The sequence below is a fragment of the Eleutherodactylus coqui genome, unplaced genomic scaffold (genome assembly GCF_035609145.1).
Source record: "Eleutherodactylus coqui strain aEleCoq1 unplaced genomic scaffold, aEleCoq1.hap1 HAP1_SCAFFOLD_26, whole genome shotgun sequence".
NCBI classification, from domain to species: Eukaryota; Metazoa; Chordata; class Amphibia; order Anura; family Eleutherodactylidae; genus Eleutherodactylus; species Eleutherodactylus coqui.
Window position 1 is genome coordinate 1953567 of NW_027101742.1, and position 22277 is coordinate 1975843.

General features: G+C 41.5%; 1 protein-coding gene across 1 annotated transcript in view; it reads right to left on the reverse strand.

Moving 5' to 3' along the window:
• The window catches only part of LOC136590990 (E3 ubiquitin-protein ligase HECW1-like), a 186977-nt gene that overhangs the window by 140380 nt on the left and 24320 nt on the right, over positions 1 to 22277 (reverse strand). The window contains exon 3 of the mRNA XM_066588455.1: positions 4590 to 4684. Coding sequence (XP_066444552.1) covers positions 4590 to 4684 — 95 coding nt within the window. The remainder of the gene's footprint in view (positions 1 to 4589; positions 4685 to 22277) is intronic.

A 22277-nucleotide genomic window follows, 5' to 3' on the forward strand; every position in this document is an offset into this window, starting at 1 on the left:
ACTGCAGAATACCTGTGTAAAGCTGGTATCTACCATTACATGGGTACTGTATAGGGGTAATATTGGTAGGTATAACTGCACATACAAATTAATGATATTTAGAGAAGAAGCGATAAAATGACACACGATTAGGTAAAAATTCTAGTGTAGACTGACACAAAGGGCAGAATACACAGAGTTTCGTTCTGTATGCCTGCAAAGAATCTGCAACAAATAACCAATGTCCTTGTTTGATACTTGTCTGTTATTAATAGTGGCCTGGAAAGGATTAGGGGAAGGACTAAAGCTGCCACCATTAACTGCATAAACAGCTAATAGGCTGCATGATACAAAGTCCCTATTCACCAATTAGGAACCTCCACAGATATGAGGTTTAAAATGGCAGCAACTGGGATTTCTTTTACTTGTAAAATCCTTCGAAAGGAATCAAATGAAGAAAACTGTTTAATCAAAGTTACATTTATTTCCACACTACAAATATTGAGTAGGCTCAGCTTGTTACAGTAAATCCTTCTACTTCCAAAACGTTTGGAGGATGCTTATCGTATATATAAAAGACTTCTGTACAACCATGAAAAACAAATAGGACAGTACAGCCAGATTCCTTTAAAGGGCCTTTCCCATCTCATAAAGTGTTGGCATATCGCTAGGATATATCATCACTTTATGATTGGTGGGAGTCTGACCTCTGGAACCCCCAAGGATGCTAAAAGTGAAGGGAACAAGTGCTATTGTAGTACTGAAGGCCCTGTTAACTTTTCCCAACACATCGCTGCTTCCAGCCCTGGGGCTTTACAGAGAAAAATAGGGAACAGGATGAAGTGCTACACCAGCCGGGGGCCCATTTATTTTCAGGATCTGTTGGGGTCCAAGAGAATGGATTCCCACAGATCATAATGTGATGGAGTATCCTAGTAATAGGCCATAACTTCATGATATGAGAAAAGCCATTTAATCTAGCATTTGATATTTTAGAAAGTCTGATAACAGTACTTGCTTCCAGTGCAGAACTGCATTATAATGCAGAAAAAGTGAAATGTAAGATTGCAGAAATTACTTTATATTCCTAATGTACATAATGGATCTGTGATAGGTAGCCAATTTACAAAGCACTTTATGTAAATGTTCTTCATGCTTAAAGAAGTTATCTTTCTGCACTCATTGTCAAAACCCATCCCTCCCCTAGAAGTTGTCGAAGGGGATGAAATGTTCTGTGTGATTGTAACATTGAAATAAGTAAGTGAAAGTAGCTCTAGTACTCTGTTGTACCACCTCTAGCTTGGATACAAAATGTGATACGGGTGGGCATGGAGGCTCTAGTACTCTGTTGTACCGCCTCTACCTTGGATACAAAACGTGATACGGGTGGGCATGGAGGCTCTAGTACTCTGTTGTACCGCCTCTAGCTTGGATACAAGATGTGATACAGGTGGGCATGGAGGCTCTAGTACTCTGTTGTACCGCCTCTAGCTTGGATACAAGATGTGATACAGGTGGGCATGGAGGCTCTAGTACTCTGTTGTACCGCCTCTAGCTTGGATACAAAATGTGATTTAGGCGGGCATGAAGGCTCTAGCACCCTGTTGTAGAACAAGGGCGTCCTGAGCCTAGTCGTCTTGTGTGCATGCCCTCACGCATCCACTGGTCTCAACACCTTCAAATAGTCTGGCCAGAATGACCCAGGTAATGGACAGTTTATCGATACGACCATCCAGCTTCTCACAGTCCAATCATGCCCCCCTCTCCAACTCTGTTAACTGGGCGAAATCTCCTCGATTGTGTCGTAGACGTGTCTAGTGGTCAACAAGCTCTACACAAGCGGAAAATGAGGTCCACTACACACAAGTAGCCTCTGAGAGCCTTTTTATAGGCCAAGGGTGGAACCACTTTCAGGGTTTTGGGTGGCAAGACTGTTCATCTAATCACACCACAACGCTCATCATTTGTATATCTGCCTGAGATGGAACTACAGGACGAGTTTTGCAGGAAGAAGACAACTTCTGCTAGATGTTTGACAATTTTTTGGACAATGACTGCATGTACTACAGCTAGCTTATGGTATACAATTACAGGCTGTAATATCTGATTATTCTAATAAGATTAGAAATAGCTGATGACTAATAAATACAAGGAATGAAAAAATACACTCTATATACAAATAGTGACAAATGACTATAGAGCGACGGATTGTAAGTGGACCTCCCGTGTAACATCTCCTCATAATGGAACCACGGTGATATAATGCCTTCATCCAGCATACTTAATAATATCCTACAGAGGTATCAGCCGAGACAGAATGATGCTATCCCTTGAGAATTGCCCTTGGTGTAGCATTCACAAGGTCTGATCTTACTATTGTTTGCAGCAGATGAAGTAATGCCAATTACGCTAAGTGTTCTTCACTGGAATCCTCTGGAGTTAATAAAAAGGAGCAACATGGATTAGAAAGTCTGAATGCTGCAATTAGGCTAGATTATGTGAAGTCCTCTTGTTCCCGTGTGTGGATATAGTTGGCCATGGTGATAAGTATAATATGTATTAGCAAGTAAACCTTTTTCTGGGACACTATATTTCCTAGAGAATAATCCATAGTAATCATATCTGCACCTACTTACAATTACAGTACAGTAATACATAATTCATAATGGAATGTCAAACATTGCAGATGTCTTGCATGACACTGGGTACTAATTCAATATGTAGGATTATACAAAAGATGGACACATGCTTAACTCAAATCCAAGGTCGACAAAATAGGATTTCCAACCAAAAATAGGTACGCAGCATACTTTTCTAGGCAGAAAATGTAAAATGAAGTTTCTTTCACAAAGGAGCAGATTTAGGCTGCATTCCCACGAACGTATATCGGCTCGGTTTTCACGCCGAGCCGATATACGTCGTCCTCATGTGCAGGGGAAGGGGAGGATGGAAGAGCCAGGAGCAGGAACTGAGCTCTTGCCCCCTCTCTGCCTCCTCTCCGCCCCTCTGCACTATTTGCAATGAAAGGAGGTGGGATGGGGCGGGGCTAGGTTCAGCGAATTAGCCCCGCCCCTGTTCCGCCTCTCCCCATTGCAAATAGTGCAGAGGGGCGGAGAGGAGGCAGAGAGGGGGCAGGAGCTCAGTTCCTGCTCCTGGCTCTTCCATCCTCCCCCCCCCCCTGCACATGAGGACGACGCATATCGGCTCGGCGTGAAAACCGAGCCGATATACGGTCGTCTGAATGCACCCTTACCATTGAAAAATTCACCAGTTTTCTGGTGCAAATAATACCAGAAAACTATTTTACATACTTTTCACCAGATTTAAGATATGTTTTAGACACTTTCAGACACTTTTTGCTATATCCAAAAAGGGACATGGCTTGGGAAAAGGAGGCCAAAATGACACTAAATTTGCATCAAAATTTTGGTATGATATCTGGCGTAAACCGATAATGGTATAATGGTGGACTAGACAGTCTAAGGATCCATCACTGTGCTAAATCTGGTGCATTTTAAGGCTGTTTAATCAAAGTTAGCACTGCCTAACTATTAGACAGTATTAGTAAATGTGCCCAATTGTGTCTACCTATTTTCATTGAAGTAGGCTAATCATACATAATGTATGAGTATGATCATAGTTAAAACAGTTATACATCATTATTATACTATCCATGCTGGTTCTGCCGGTTGTAATTGGGAACAGTCAACAAGTTGGTTTATAGGCCGGTGCTTTAGAGTTTAGCTAAACTCTTATAATGCAGTAGAGGAGTATGTTCTACCTTAAAGAGAATGTAATAAACAATGACATACAAGCTGTCTAGACTGTAATTCCCGGTATCTAAAATTCCCATGAACTTACAAATGACGGACATTTGTGCTGCCTTCTTCCTGTCACGGCAGAAGGCCCCTGAGGTGTCATCTAGCAGAAATCTCTCAATGAGTTCAGTGTATACTGTAATTTTTCCTTCTTACACTACCCTCCTACAACATCTCCTGTGCTATATGGACTGATTGGTCTATATGGAGGTGTGTCTCTTAGCCGGCTAATCAGACATAGTGGAAGTGTATTTATTCTTGGCCCGCCTCTACATGGCCGCCGGTTATTGTCCTGCTGGAGGTGTTTGGTGAGGCAGTTGGCTCCTGTCAGCTAATTACCTGTGGCTATTTATTTTGTGTGGGGATTTTTTACCAAGTACTGTGTTATATACATTGCTCTTTCCATCTGCATTAAACATCTTCCCTATCCTCCATCTAGGAATAGACTAGGCCCCTTAGGTCCCTGATGTGATCCCCCCCTATTTGGGCAATCACACTGCTTCTAGATGGGGGTCTATGACACCAAAATTGGTTAGGAATAGCGTTCCCATCTCTGTATTTGTTACCGCTATTTGCCCTATTTTGTGTTCCCCACATTTTGATGATATATGTCTATATTGATCAATTATGCACATTAACTACATCTTGGTCTAACATGTTAGTGATGTCCCTGAGGGGTGCCGTGCTTTCACCATGCAGGAATGTAACACCAAGTATATGAGTGAGAATTACACATAGAAATTAGAAAAATATCAAAATATCTTAACATATAATTGTATGAACATAACTTACTGGGGCGGATGGATTTTTCACAGTGATGCTGGGAGTTGTAGCACGTAGGGCTCCACTTACACCATGGTAGTACTTAAAACAGATCTTAGTTTCCGCTGAAAAGAAGAATACATTGAGTCAAGTCACTGGAAATGGGGATCCAATAGACTGAATATGTTATAATAGCTACCAGAACTCTGTTATGCACATTTCACATAGGATGTAGGTCATTATATTTCCTTCTGTAATATTGAATTACATAACTATATACTTAATAAAGCCCATACGATATCTGCCAAAAAGACAGCCATATGTAAAACAACACAACAATGGCTGTTTTGTTGCATAATTTAGCTGTCTGCCACCTTTCCGTTTTTTGACATTATGAGAGAACTAATTCATTAAAATGATGAAATGTACGCTGGTAAATATACTGCAAACTTTTTTATTAATGCACAATAAAGAGTAAAGCAGCTCAAAATTGTAAGTAGTCTTGACTAAAATTCTGTCATTTTGTGTACTCAGCTTCCATCAGGATGGTAAGTTAAAGAGCTTGCTTAGTATATGCCTCAGTTACATGTGTATTCATTATGCTGTCCTGCACAGCAATGCAGAGCAACCCCAAACAATATATAAAATATAAATACACAGCAGTTAAATTCAGTGATTTACAGGTGAAATCTCCTTTGAATGGAGTCGTCCCATTTCCTTTTCTATTTCATCCAGCCCAGATCGCCATGATTACTTAACAACTGCAGAATCTGCTGCTCAGACATGTTTGGCCCCCTCACTTGTGCAGCCAATCCCCACCATCTAAAGAAACCTATCTCCCCTTACAAAAATAGATAGTGATCAAAATGGTGCACTGGTACTATTATAAAGTACAACTCATCCTGTAAAAAAAACCCTTTCACAGCACCATTGACAAAAATGAAAAATATTAGGGGGTTTTGAATGTAGTGATAAACAAAAAATATATATTTTTTTTAAAGTGGAAAAAAGTTGCAACCCCCCCCCCCCCCCCCTCAAACCCTACATAAATTTGCTATTGACATAATAACACCAGTCTGCAGAATGCATTTATCATATTTATATTGCACGGTGAAAAAATAAAAACATGTCAGAATTGTAGATTTTGTTAATCTTGCCTCTAGAAAAAAAGTGAATAAAAAGGAATCCAAATGTTATATGTTTCCAAACATCAGATAAATGAAGATTGGAGTATGTCCTGAAAAAAAAACAGCTCCCATTAAGCTCCGTCAATGGAAAAATAAAGATAAAAATAGGCGCTCAGCCAATCACAGACAGCTCACGCCTGTCATTCATTCAGCAAGATTATCCCTTGCTGTGGGGAAAATATATATATATATATATATATATATATATATATATATATATATATATACACACACTAGCTGATATACCCGGCTTCGCCCGAGTTAATTTGGTACTGGTGTTTATCTGGTGTTCACACGGAAAATCTTATGAAGTCGTGGTTACTTTAGAGATACTGAGGAAAAACATATGTTCACCATTTTGCATGGTTCTCTGCGTTACCCAGGAAACACCACGGGGAGGTAACCATGCGACGTTTCCTTTATATAAAATGACATCAGGAAGTGAGAGAATTAGATTACATACGTAAAATTTGGACGCTAAGTCTTTTGCGCATAGAATTGAATAATCGAGTTGGGACCCATTAGCTTTTCCTATTTATGACATAATCAATGCTCGTGCCAAATTTCATGTTTCTATGACACCGGAAAGTGAAAAAATTACATTCCGCACGTAAAATTTGGACGCTAATTCTTTTGCGCATAAAATTGAATAATGGAGTTGGGACCCATTAGCTTTTCCTATTTATGACATAATCAATGTTCGTGCCAAATTTCCTGTTTCTATGACACCGGAAAGTGAAAAAATTACATTTCGTACGTAAAATTTAGACGCCAATTCTTTTGCGCTAGAATTGAATAATCGAGTTGGGACCCATTAGCTTTTCCTATTTATGACATAATCAATGCTCGTGCCAAATTTCCCGTTTCTATGACACCGGAAAGTGAGAAAATTAGATTCCGTACGTAAAATTTGGACGCTAATTCTTTTGCGCATAGAATTAAATAATCGAGGTGGGACCCATTAGCTTTTCCTATTTATGTCATAATCAATGCCCGTGCCAAATTTTAAGTTTCTAAGGCATTGGGAAGTGAGAGAATTAGATTATGTACGTAAAATTTCGACGCCAATTCTTTTGCGCTAGAATTGAATAATCGAGTTGGGACCCAATTACTTTTCCTATTTTGGAGATAATCTATGCTCGTGCCAAGATTCATGTTTCTACGATATCGGGAAGTTGGAGAACTTTTGGCGAGTCAGTCAGTGAGTCAGTGAGTCAGTGAGTCAGTGAGTCAGTGAGTCAGTCAGTCAGTCAGTCAGTCAGTCAGTGAGGGCTTTCAGCTTTATATATATATATATATATATATATATATATATACTCACCTCTCCGCCGGTGTCGGGCTCCAGCGTGTCATGACTGTGCAGTCCCAGCAGTGTTCTGAAGCTCTTTCAGGTGGGGATTTAAAAGGGCTGTGCCTGATTGGCTCAGCGCTCAACTAATCACAAGCAGCGCTCACCCATTCATGGAATGACAGCTGAGCACTGCCTGTGATTAGTCACAGCGCTCAGCCAATCAGAAGCAGTGTTCAGCCATTCATTGAATTCAATGAATGGCTGAATGCTCAGCTGTCATTCAATGAATGGCTGAGTGCTGCCTGTGATTGGCTGAGGACTCAGCCAATCAGAAACAGCCCTTTCAGACACAGACAAGACGTGCCAGAGCCCAACAGCGGTGGAGAGGTCAGTATGTGTGTATATATATATATATATATATATATATATTGCAAGGGATTATTTTCAGGGAAGGGCTTATTTTTCAAGCCATTCCCTGAAAATCACTGCGGGTGTTTGCTGCATTCCATTGCTTTCAATGGGGCCGGTGGCTGTAGCATTGGCCTGATTAAAAGCAATGGGATGGCATTGCTCCTTTGCCACAGCTGTTACAGCTGCGGCAGGGGGTTCCTTTATCCCCACGGAAAGAGTGCTTTCCGCGCGGTATGGACCTTCCCGGTGCACAAATGTCCTATCTTTTGCAGGTGCAAGTATTTTGCGCCTGCAAAAGACGGACATGTGAACACATCATAGGCAATCAATGGTTCTAGCAGACGCACTTTTTTGCGCACATAGGTGCGCGCAAAAAGACGCTCGTCTGACTTCGCCCTGAACCTGATATATACTATATCCATACAATAGTCTAACAAGTCCCAGACAAATTTTACCCACTTAGCTTCAGAAATCTTAGACTCCAATTTATAAATTTTTTTCTTCAATTTAAAGCCCAACTTCTTGAAACGGTTGTAATGCGGAGTCCTTCCCAACAGACTCTTCCGTGTGCTTGATATCCAATCGAATCTGTTCTAAAGTGTCTTGTTAAGACTTAACTATTAAACGCATTACGGAAAAAGAGCTGTCTTTGAGGATATCGTTTCACCGACCAAAAAATTCATCAGAATCAACTATTGTGGGGAATTAGTGAATCCACGAGCCTCGGGGAACCAGATTTTTAGTGATCTAGTTGGTTAGAGTAGACAAATCCCACCATGTGAGGGTTCCCTTGGAAAGCAAATGACTTAAAGGGGTTGTCCCACGCCGAAACGGGTTTTTTTTTTTTCAATAGCCCCCCCGTTCGGCGCGAGACAAACCCGATGCAGGGATAAAAAAAAAACGGGTAGTACTTACCCGAATCCCCGCGCTCCGGTGACTTCTTACTTACCTTGTGAAGATGGCCGCCGGGATCTTCACCCACGGTGGACCGCAGGTCTTCTGTGCGGTCCATTGCCGATTCCAGCCTCCTGATTGGCTGGAATCGGCACACGTGACGGGGCGGAGCTACGAGGAGCCGCTCTCTGGCACGAGCGGCCCCATTCAGAAGGGAGAAGACCGGACTGCACAAGCGCGTCTAATCGGGCGATTAGACGCTAAAAATTAGACGGCACCATGGAGACGAGGACGCTAGCAACGGAACAGGTAAGTGAATAACTTCTGTATGGCTCATAATTAATGCACAATGTACATTACAAAGTGCATTAATATGGCCATACAGAAGTGTATAGACCCACTTGCTTTCGCAGGACAACCCCTTTAACTGTGTCAGGAGGATGTTTAAGTTCATAATATCAGCTGTGGGTTCAGCAAATATGTTGGCCATGCGTTCCAGGTGAGCTTGACTATTCTCCAACGATTGGAGGCTGACCACTTCATCAACTGAATCCTGAATAAGTTATCGAAAGCCTATTTTACAAGCCAAATATGCAGATAGCCCGGTGCCCATCAAGAACCATACAGAGACAATGAAGCAGCTACCCAGCAGGATCCACGGACTTGATGGGAATCAATTGCAGAAGACGGCATGCATAAAATCACGGCTTTGTACTTTGGCGATTGTTTGCATTGTTATACTATGTCCTGTATGTAAAAGAAAAGTGTTTCTTATATGGTTTATAGTTTTAATTATCCATGTTGCATGATAGTAAAGCATTTCCCTGATTTCAGGTTATTTGCTGACATGGAAAGCAATGAATTCAACCCTCAGCTTTGATTGCTTATTTTTAATATTTCTTTATGTTGGAACAAACTACTGTTGCCCATGACGGTTGTTTAAGAGTGTTCATATGAGGTCTGACTAATAATCTTCACAGTTGGGGGCTGTAGTAAAAAACATCTAAGTGACTTAGATGCAGCTGTTATGACATTAGTTCCCGGTTATGTCATTTGGTCTGATTAATGCTGTCTACGGCTCTGCTGAGGACTTTTCCTGTACAATTTAACCTTTTCAGGACAGTTTTTTTGCCCAGTTTTCAGATTATTCACCTAGGGGTGATAGCAGGCTGACAGTTTCAATACCCAAAGTGCTAAATATGCTATGATCTGCCATGTAGCAGTATATGAAATATATATGTACTAGCTTTCATCCGTGTGAAATTCGTACTACGCTTTCTAGATGATACAATGTGTAACTTCATAATTATTCTGTTGCTAGCCCATCACTAATTAACTTATGTTCTAAACATGTTTCTTTCTTTATTATACGTATATCTTTGGTGTTACTTTATTATATAAACCATTCTCATAATACCCGTGTTATAATCCTGATTAGTGAAGCACCTCTTTGTAACCTACATTCATAGTATTACCTTGTGAAGGTAGACAGGACATGTTCCCAGAGTGGAGTCAGCCATGCAAAACATCACCAGATAGGAGTGACACAAGAAATGGCACCTTGGAACTGTGAAAGGAAACTGACTTGCCAGTAGCTGGAAATGGATAGGGTCAAGAATCTAAGGCGGGTTTTCGGACCCCTGTCATAGTGAGGAAGCAGAGGGAGATGAGGTTGGGAACCACTTCTATATGAAGTTAGATGTGGCTTGGGCGAAGCAGACACAACTTGTGCTGAAGCTTGGATTGTGACTTGAACTGTGGCTTGGACTTCAATTTGGACAGGAGCAACAGAATCCAGGTTATACAAATGACCAAAGATGATTTGCGAGAACTAGAACATGAGTTCTTGGTGTACAAGTTGTCACGCGATATCTTTGAGCAGCTTTTCTTTCTCCAGCAGCAAGGCATCAGCACGGCCCATAGCCTGAGCAAACTGTCAAGCAGTAGGTGTGGACCCACTGTGCTACAAACCAATTTGACTTAGGGCTACTTATGACAGCAGCACCTGCAGTCTCTTGGTATTCACCCTTTAATGCCACTAATCAGGATCTGGTCTTTACGTCTGGAGCCACCAAGCTGTTACCCCAGAAGTACTTTGATGCAAGCTCAGGCAGAGACAGAGCCAAGATCAGGCCAGGTAGAATTCTTGCATAACGATATAGAAGGCCAAGGGTCAGGGCAGGCAGCAGACACAGATAACTTGGTCGAAAAACAAGCTGAGGTTAAGAAAAGAAAAGTTTGGAAAGTTGCGTGGAAAAAGCACAAGACAAACCAGAAGTCAGTCATAACAAGTGCACGACTTTGCATACCAAACTGGAGTAATTGCTCAGGCACCTACTAGAGGGGAAGGGTGCCTTTAAATAGCCAGAGTTTTATTTGGATTGGTGGGGATGGAAAGAACAGGGGGCGCTTGCTAGACCTTTAAGAGATGAGCCGGCTGTTTGTGTACCCTATGGGAACTAAGAAACTTACAGGAGATTTGGTGTCTGCCACAGAAAACATGGGGACATGATGTGGGTCATGCTCAAAGGCAAGACGAAGTGGGGGACGCTGTTGGCTGTGACTAGCCACACTTGTACTCATTTTTGTTCTATAGGGGATCTAAAAGGCAGTTGAGACCACAAAAAGCATACTTGTAGGATACAATCCTATATCCAGAAATAAATATAACTTGCACTCATTTCAATAACCAACACTTAATTCAATATAAAGGAAGACCAGTAAGATTTATGCCACATTTGGAGAATAATTTAGATATGGGAACATACAAATTATTTTCATGGCACTTTTGGAGATGCCAGTTAATAAGTTCTAGCATACATATATTTCCAGGTACAAACTTTTTCACTGAAGCAATTCAGCAGTATTTTATATTTTATGCGTAGGATTTTAAAACATGGAAAATTCAAGGAATGCCTTCAGGATACGACATGTAAAAGCACATTAAATCTGCTCTACTTCTTTGATGTTTCAGATTAAAAACTGAAACATGTAACCAATTTCATTTGAAGATGGGGAAATGCTTTACGTAGATCCGTAACAATTTTGTGAAAGCACAATATATTTTATATCTGTCGAAGAGTTACAAACTATTAACTAAAAAAACATGTACATTAAATTTAGGGCAACTTTGCTGTTTTTCATAGAATTCATTTTAAAAATGTAAAATGCGACACAAATACCCAGAATGTTGGTAAAGAGCCACAGTATATTCCTGGGAGGAGTTCTATCGTGTCGCAGAAAAACTGCTTATCAAGGTGCTGTTTCTGAAAGGGATGCAAGAACCTCTCTGCAAATAGTCCTGGGAATTATACTTGTTTTCAGTCCACTACTTCTGGGACTGAATACAAAAGGGGGATCTTTCTTGTGAGAGTGCTGGTGTTATATAGACCCAGGAGTGCCCTCGTGGCTTCTAGTGTGATGGTAGGACCATGTGTGAACTGAAGGTGTGGGTGGCGGAACCTCTGTATAAGAACGGGGCTTGAAATACAGAATGTGTTGCATCATTTTAAATTAAAGCGTAATTGTTCTTCTAAGGGATTAAAACTTCGAAGTCTTGGGATCAAGCCAGCCCAAGTATGGCCAAAATGTGCGAAGTTTTATTTTTCTTCTTTTTTAATGTGGGGCTCTACCTATCTATCTCTCATATCTACGGTATCTATCTACCTATCTATCTCATATCTATCTACCTCGCTCATATCTATCTATTTATCTATCTATCTCATATCTATCTATCTCATATAGATCTATCTATCTCATATCTAGCTAGCTATCTAATATCTACCTACCTATCTATCTCTCATATCTACGGTATCTATCTACCTATCTATCTCATATCTATCTATATCTATCTATATCCTATCTCCTATCTATCTCCTATCTATCTCTCTATCTCATATAGATCTATCTATCTATCTACCTATCTATCTCATATCTATCTATCTCGCTCATATCTATCTATTTATCTATCTATCTCATATCTAGCTATCTATCTAATATCTACCTACCTATCTATCTATCTCTCATATCTACGGTATCTATCTACCTATCTATCTCATATCTATCTATTTATCTATCTATCTATCTATCTATCTATCTATCTCATATCTATCTATCTCGCTCATATCTATTTATCTATCTATCTCATATCTATCTATCTCATATAGATCTATCTATCTATCTCATATCTAGCTATCTATCTAATATCTACCTACCTATCTATCTCTCATATCTACGGTATCTATCTACCTATCTATCTATCTCGCTCATATCTATCTATTTATCTATCTATCTCATATCTATCTCGCTCATATCTATTTATCTATCTATCTCATATCTCTCTATCTATCTCATATCTAGCTATCAATCTAATATCTATCTCTCATATCTGTCTCATATCTATCTATCTCATATCTATCTTGCTCATATCTATCTATTTATTTATCTATCTATCCATCCATGTGTCTCATATCTATCTATCTTTCTATCAATCTCATATCTATCTCACTATCATCTATCTATCTATCTATCTGTCTGTCATATCTATCTATATATCTATCTATCTCTCATATCTATCTTTCTATCTCATATCTCTATATTTATCTATGTAAATAAGAAAAAAGAAATATATATTTTTATGCCTGCATAAAATCAATGACGAGCGAAAAAGCAAATGATTATCGCTTGTGATTCGCTCATTGGCTCACATTTAGACTGAAGGATTATCGTTCACTTTTGTTCGTTTGTACGATTTTTTGAATGATGATTATTCCATCTACAAACACCTTAAACGCTCCTTCACACAAGAACATTTTAGCATTTTTTTGCATTGATTTCAATGGGTTCAGTCTCTTATTTTTTCTTTTGGACCTGCTCTATATTTGTGCACCAAAGAGCCGCATAGTAATGTTCCTAGTCCTGACATGTATACACTGTATCCCACACAAGAATAAAACACTATGTCACACAAATCCCCTTTAAAATAAAATCTGTCCAGAAATACTGTATATGCCAGTTCTGTCACCTTCTTCCTCGCACTATCTGACATTAACCTTGATTTTCCTACTATCTGTTCTTTCTCTGTAGGCGACCTGTTGGCTATAGTTACGATATTTCCTCTCAGCACATATTTTCCATACAGTTCCCCTGTTAATGAATGTTAGAAGCTAGTAATACCTTCCCTCCCAGATGGCTTTACGGTTGGACAGTTCGCACTGGTATTGCGGTATTGTCCACATCCTGAGCTCTTTGCCTTCAGTCCCTTAACCTTTTCCAATCCCCTGTCTGACCTCTGAAGACATTATGATTTAAGGCTGTACAGCTCCGATGTTGGAAGACATCTGTCGGGGTTCTCTTACTGTATATTGCCAGCTTCTCTGCTGTCGGAGCTTATCCAACGTGTCACCTCATGCAGTACTGGCTTTAGCCAGCATATAGCGCTGTTGTATAACAGCAGAAAAAGAGTTAGACCCCTAGGAAAACCAGGATACAAATTGGATTGGAAAGGGTTAAGTGTTAAGTTTGCCATTTTTATTATTGAAAATGTTTTGTGCTTCCTAAACTGTTATCGTCATGATGAAACATTTTCGTAAGGGCCGACAAACTGACAAATTCTGCTTCTTTTGGACCCCCAGGAGGGAAAGCTTTTCAACATAGTTCTATAAGGCAAGTTGTGGAAAAGCAATAGGTTAGCGAAGAGGTGAGAATTATTTTTTATTTTTTAAATTCCGCCCCACCCCCACCACAACCAATGTAAAGTTATTTAGGAAAACCCTTATGATGAGCTATCAACTTACAGAAGTATTGTGGTTTCAGAAAACAAAGTTTATTTTCTGTACCATGAAAAGTTGTACAATTTTCCTATCTAATTTCTCGATTGATCGCTCACAGTTCTCAAGATCTCTGCTAGTAATCATTCAATAGAAATCTCCATTATGTACTTCCAAGGGATGTAAATCTGCCCAGCTCATGTGAAGAGAAGGATGGAGCGACTCCTGTTAAGGATGTGATACAGATAGTAAGAGTAGTTTTTGTAGAATAGTTAGTAGGGTGCTGCCAGTCCATTTACCATAGGTAACGGGCACAGAAATGCTTAATTGTAAAAAAGAGAAAATAATGGTCGTGGGCACAACCCTTGTAATGTAAAGCACATTAGGACAAAGGGATTAACGCAATTCTTCTTTATTAATCGTTTGATACCCAGCACATATAACGCGTTTCAGAGACGCAGCCCCTTCTTCAGAAATGGCCGGGTAAAGAACAGGGATGTTCCTGGAGAACTCACCATTTCTTCTTTCCCTGGAGTACAGGACATGATTCTTAAGGAACATCCCTGTACTCTATCCGGCCATACCTGAAGAAGGGGCTATGTTCCTGAAACGCAAAAGTAGAATTACGATTAAGCTGCTCAGGTGATGGACACACAATTGCTTGTCTGATTGGCTGATTACAAGGTACAGCTCTGATACAATATACTGGAACTGTAATCAGTCCTGATCCTTCTTGCATATCACTTTATTCCTAACAACCCGACCTGTTTCTGCTGTTAGATATTCACAGCAAAATCTAGGTTGCTCTAAATCTCCTCTATTGGATTACCTGCAGTAGGTTTATAGACTTTATCTAAAGTACAAGCTGATATGTAGTGTTTGATACATACTGTATGTCAAGGCTCATTTGGTGCCGTAACTGATAAACTTTTTTGTAAATGAATTATATTTTATATGCTGAGGCTCCATATTGTTCCTTTACATGCCTGTGATTTCATGCAAAGGCAAACAGAGTATTTTATTCATGCGTTCTAGGAAATCAATGAGAAAAAAATTATGGTATGGTCCAACGCATTACAGTATTGTGGAGGCATTCTTCTCTAGAAGTGTTGGTTCTATGGGAAGCATCGGAAGTACCATGAGGCAGTATATGGAATGCCTAATATAAAACAATTGAGACTCAGTGTGCCGCCTAAATTTAATAGGGGAGTAAATCATTATAACTGTAATTAAGTATGTATATGTGTCTGGCACTTTTACACTGGCTTTACTCATTTGTATCATTAAAGTGTTGGAGGTGTGAATAGGGTAATATGTTACACATGTGGTGGGACTACCCTGTACTGAAGCCTTTTTGGCATGTAGTTTTCTCCACATACACAAAAGCTATGAGACACTCTGTTACAGCAACTTCTCAAACTGCACTCCTTTATATGTTACCTGGCTTGATAAAGGCTATTAAATAACACCTCTTATGCCATTTTTTGGTGGCAGTACATGTTATAATACCAAGACATCGGAAATCCAGTCAGATCCCCTCAGGAGATTAAAGGGGTTGTCCCGCGGCAGCAAGTGGGTCTATACACTTCTGTATGGCCATATTAATGCACTTTGTAATGTACATTGTGCATTAATTATGAGCCATACAGAAGTTATAAGAAGTTTTTCACTTACCTGCTCCGTTGCTAGCGTCCCCGTCTCCATGGTGCCGTCTAATTTTCAGCGTCTAATCGCCAGATTAGACGCGCTTGCGCAGTCCGGGTCTTCTTCTTTTCTGAATGGGGCCGCTCGTGCCGGAGAGCGGCTCCTTGTAGCTCCGCCCCGTCACGTGCCGATTCCAGCCAATCAGGAGGCTGGAATCGGCAATGGACCGCACAGAAGCCCTGCGGTCCACCGAGGGAGAAGATCCCGGCGGCCATCTTCAGCAGGTAAGTAAGAAGTCACCGGAGCGCGGGGATTCAGGTAAGCGCTGTCCGGTTTTCTTGTTTAACCCCTGCATCGGGGTTGTCTCGCGCCGAACGGGGGGGCTGTTGAAAAATAAAAAACCTGTTTCGGCGCGGGACAACCCCTTTAAGTAAATAATAAAAATGGAGGAGATGGGAGCAGAAGATGCGTTGGGTCTTTACCATAATCTTAGGGGATTTTTCTACAAACCAAAACACATGTAGCATACGTTACAATACAAGTTGCTGGTTTAGTAGTACTACATTTTCTGAACTGATCTGGGCTTGAGAGTATGGTAGGTTGAAAATACAGAGGTTCCGTTTTAGGGCTCCTTCACATTTGTGCTATGAATTCCATTTTTCTGTTCCATTATGGCAGAAGGATAACGGAACTCGCTGGTCAAATGGATCCGTTTCATGACTGGTCAAAAGGATGCTGAATGCACTCCATTGACTCTAATGGGGGTCTGTTTGGGCTTCCTTGCAACTTTCCTGGACAAAATAGTGCAGTATGTCATCATGACTTTTGTGGAAATCCGTGAGAGAGGCTCTGCTTCCCTCTCAGTCTCTGATAGCAGACATTAAGTGACCACCGTCTGCTAATCAGAGTCCGCAGCTCATCAATCAGAACTCCTGGCATCATAGCGCCCAGGATGTGAGCGCTGATGCCAAGAGAACAGGTGGTTATGCTGATTGGCAGGCAATGGTCATCTGACTTCCACTGTCAAAGGAGAGCAGGAGAACCATGGGGCTACAATGCGGGGTCATCATGATGGAGGACAGATAAGTACTTCTGTGTTTGTTATTTTCACACAGATGCAGCCAACATTTAATATTGAAAAACTTGAGAAGCAGCCTATGGCTGCCAGGTCTTCGCTTTGGCAGAACACAGTTACAGATGTCTGAAGTGGGAGGAGGAAGTAGCTTCCGCTAATCATGAGTACAGGCCCCACCCATCAGACCCAGGCCATCTGGTTAACTGGATGGATGATTTTTACTAGAGCCTATGCACTAGTTTAGGATGATGGTTCTCCTCTTTTCACTGTGCTGTAATAAATGTCATCAGCCAGAGCTGGTTGATGGCTGCTGAAAGCATGGGAGACTCAGCTCAGCATTTGGGACAGATGGGAGGAGCAGTGGGAGGCAGACAGAGTAGAGACTCAACAAGAAGTGAAACTCGGGAGAAACTAACAGGAAGCTATGTATACTCTATCTATTTTATCTATCTCAATCTATCTATCTATCTAATCTCATATCTCATATCTCTCTATCTATCTCATATCTCTCTATCTATCTCATATCTCTCTATCTCATCTCATCTCATCTCATATCTCTCTATCTCATCTCATATCTCTCTATCTATCTAATCTCATATCTCTCTATCTAATCTCATATCTCTCCATCTATCTAATCTCATATCTCTCTATCTCTCATATCTCTCTATCTATCTCAATCTATCTATCTCATCTCATCTCATATCTCTCTATCTCATCTCATATCTCTCTATCTAATCTCATATCTCTCTATCTATCTCTCATATCTCTCTATCTATCTCAATCTATCTATCTCATCTCATCTCATATCTCTCTATCTCATCTCATATCTCTCTATCTATCTAATCTCATATCTCTCTATCTAATCTCATATCTCTCTATCTAATCTCATATCTCTCCATCTATCTAATCTCATATCTCTCTATCTAATCTCATATCTCTCCATCTATCTAATCTCATATCTATCTCTCTAATCTCATATCTATCTATCTATCTATCTCATATCTATCTATCTATCTATTTCATATCTATATCTCTATCTAATGTGTAGACAGTGATCGCAATGCATATGAAGACTCCTGCACAATTTAAAATTGGGCTCATGTGTATTCAGAATGTATATAATTAAACTGTCCTACTATCCAACTGTGTAATACTGCTAGATGCCTCCAAATGACGCAACCTGCTGGCAGCTGAGTATGGGATGTAGAAGAGCAACAGCTGATGTACTTTTTTCTGTAAAAGGCAAATATAATCTTTGTTCTGCTATTGTTGCTATATTGTAAGCTTGGTTCTGTTATCACATGTATATAGTAAGCTTGGTTCTGGTACCATGTCTATGCAGTAAGCTTGGTCCCGATGCTGTATCTACAACCACAATTACAAAAAAGTTGGAACGCTGTGTAAAATATAAATAAATGTAAAGAATAAAAAGAATACAATGATTTGGATATGTCACATAACCATATTTTATCCACAACTGAACACATATCAGAAGGTGAAAATTAGACATTTTTGCATTTCTTTTCAGAAAATTAACTAATTTAGAAATTAATGACAGCAACACATCTTAAAAAAGTTGGGACAGGGGTAACAAAGGGCTGGAAAAGTAAGTGGTACTAATGAAAAGCTGCTAGAGGCTCAATTTTCTAAGTCACATGACTGTTTAAAAAGAACATGTTAGAGAGGCAGAGTCTCAGGACAATTTGAGAAAAATGTTCCTCAACATAAAATTGAGCTGTGGGTGTTGGGAATTAACCTGTCAGGGGTAGCTCATTCCAGAGAACTGTTGTGGATCAGGAAAAATCTTGGAGGCTAGAGTGGGTGGCCTGGGTTAGAAAGGAATTTAGTCTAAGGTCATTAGCAGAGCGGAGAGCATGGGTAGGGTGGTAGACGAAGATGAGGGAGGAGATACAGGATGGCGTACCACTGTGGAGTGATGAATTTAAATTGTAGTTCAGTGACTGGCACAGGGTAGAGGAGTCAGTACAGCGCCCGTCTGCTGCATTCAGGATGGATCGGAGAGGAGAGAGTTTAGAGAGGATAACCTGATCAGTAGGGAGTTGCAGTAATCAAGCCAGGAGTGCAAAAGAGCGACAACAAGGCTGCTCTCACACGTGTTTAGAAAACACTGCTCAAAATTGTGGCTTTTTAATGCAATCCATCATTGTGATGGGTGATGAGGTGCGTTAAAAAACATGAAAATGCACGAAAATAGAGCAAACAGCCTTCAAGTGCAGGTCTGTCAAGCCCCATTAAAATCACTGGGAGCGTTGTACCCTGGTTAGCGCGACATTCGGAACGCTGCTTAAATCACGGTAAAAAGCAATGAGTGTGAGGTGGTCTAAGAGTTTTCACTGTTTCTGTAGTGAGGAAAGGGCAGAAAATGAAGTTATTTTGACAAACCAGTTATATTATGTTACATATAGTGTACCTAAACATCTACAGTCAAGAGGAAAGGTACACATCTGTACTCGCCAACAGTCCTGAATTTACGGGACCTGACCCTGTTTTTTAATGGCAACCCTGGCAAATATTTCTCCAAGGCACTGCCCTGCAAACTACAGGGGTAGCAGTGTTTTTCTTTGTTCTTGACCCTGCAGGTAGGGTTGCCACCTTTGTCACGAAGAAATACTGGCCATGGTAAAGAGGGGCGTGGCTTATCGGAGCATTTTTTGCTCCTTCATCTCCTATAAAGTCCAGCGGCTGTGCGCATGTGCGGGATCCCGTCCAGCGTGTTCTCGCAAGTAGATCACGTTTAGTATGATTCACACGTTATCTACTCGTGAGAACACGCTGCAGACACTTGCATCACATACAATCTACACATATAATAATATACAGGAGATACCCAGGTTACCCCAGCATGGTCCATATCACTATATACAGGAGATATACCTCCCCTGTATATAGTGATGCTGATGTAAGATAGATATGTCCTGTATGTCCTACCTCGTACGGCATGTACTGCTCCTCCGCTCCCATCCTCGGGTCCTGACAGTGTCACTGCAGAGTTGGCCAGACATCCATCCTCACCCCCACACATCGCACACACAGCTCTACTACATCCTCCATCCTGATCCCCAGACATCACACACACAGCTCTGCTACATCCATCCTGACCCCCACACATCACACACACAGCTCTACTACTACATCCATCCTGATCATCACACATCACACACACACACACACGACACCTCTATATCAATCCTGATCCCCACACATCACACACATAGCCCTTCTACATCCATCCTGACCCTCAGACATCACACACACAGCTCTGCTACATCATCCTGACCCCCACACACAGCTCCACTCACTCCATCCATCCAGACCCCCACAGCTCGAAGACACACACACACACACACACACACACACACACACACACACACACACACGGAACCCTGCAGAGTCTTACATTTACTGAGCTCCCCGTGGTCATGTGGTCCCTGACTCCTCCCTGGAAGCTGCCTACTCTCAGGTCTGTGTTTTCCCTGATTTCAGTACTGCCGAGGAGGGTTAACCGGCGCTAGGGGGCAGTGCAGGCTCTGAAAATACCGGCCTGTAATAGGGCCGGTAAAAAAAAAAATACTGGCTCCGGCCTGACAAAAAAAATACCGGCCAGGCCGGTGCATTACCGCTGGGTGGAAACCCTACCTGCAGGTCAAGCGTCAGACTCCACATGCTACTACAGCATCACAGCATCAACACCCTATAATGTGACGGTACAACAGGGAACCGATTTTTGGCGAAGGTGGGAAAATTGAATTTCCCATATGGATGGCTGCAGAGGTCAGTGTGCAGCTAAACAGCAGCCTGGGCACCATGCGGATGTCACCAAAGGTGCCCTCTATCTTGCCTATGTGCAGCATTTTCAATAGACGCCTGCATCACATGACCTAGCCATATTTAACATAGGCACAATATAACCAGAGCAATTTTTTCTGTCCCTGTCAATGTATATGGCAACAAAACAGACAGACAAACTATGCTTTGGCATAGGGGATATTGCAGTTCTCAGATGTCATTCAAAGTCGCCGGTCTGGCCACTATGAATTTATTTGCAGACCTTAGTAGTGGGGTTTGGGGAATTCAATTACATTGTGATACAAAGATACAAGCTATAATCTGACCTTATGTTCTCACATATCTTGCCTCCCGGTGATTGTAGCTTATATAGTTGGCAATGTTTTTTTTGTTAAAAAAACAAATACAAAAAACCAAACAGGAAAACAGTAAATACACACAGTGTGTGTCAGTGACCTCCAATGTTGTTCAAAGTCACTGTAGTAGTCTGGCTACTATTACTAGTTAGCTGTTAAGTTACATGAAACTACACTAAGCAAACACTTACATAAACTAAGCAAAAAAACTAAATAAAATAAATAAACAAAAAGGAAAAATGAAGAAGGCCAGGGCTAGGGGATGTGTTTGTGATGGTTGAGGTAGAGGTGGTAGAAAATGAGCCTAGTTGGAACTTCAAGCAGCTCCCAACAGCTCTTGTTCTGCAGGAGGCAAGGCAAGCCCACTGCTAATCCTTAGAAGTGGTTCTGCCCAGGCGTTATAGCCGCAACATGCAGAACAGGTCATAGAGTGGATGACACAGTCGGCCATGAGCATTCTCCCTCTACTATAGCATCTCAACCCTGAGAATGCCACAGTGTGGTGAAACATGTTGGGGGGGGGGGGTGTTTAACAGAGGGGTGATGCCCTCTGTTCCTGATTGGCAGCTGGTTATGTGGCTCTCACCAGGTCCTTGCACTTATTAGATGAGTCAGCTCATCGCACTACACCGCTATCGTGCTGTGTCGGTGGCGCCCCCCCCTAGCATTGGTGCACTGACAGTGCATTAAGTTCACGGCCCGCTGTCATCCGCCTGTGCTCGTGTCCACGCTGTGAGTATCGCGGGCGCCCTGCCCCCACCACCAATGCACTCACAGTGGCCTTTAGTTAACAAGCTGCTGTTACCCCCGTGTGCTGCTGGCCCTGCTGTGATTGTCGTGGGCGACCTCCCACCAGCAGCGGTGCACTCACTGTGGGCTTCAGTTAAGGGGCTGCTGTCACTCTCGCCGCCGGCACTGCGCTGCCATGCAGGAATACGATAAGCTGCCCCCGGCCACGCTCTTACGCTCTGTGCCACCTCTGTTTGTCCACCTACCTTTCCATCACTTTGGCCGGCAAGGAGGGAGCGGAGAGCCGGCAGTGGGCACATGGAATAGCTGAAAACCGCTGGTGGAACCAAGTGTGATCAGCGGAGCTGCATTACAGTGAATCCCACCACATACAGAAGCACCCTGTACCCGGCCGTAACAGTGTATTGCTGCTTGCCTTGCCAGGAGGTTTAGGGTTAGGGATGTTTCAGGGTTAGGCTTAGATTATGAACATACAAGTATTTTGAGAACATAACCTAAACCTAACAGCTATAAAAATCCCTATGTGTCCTGCCAA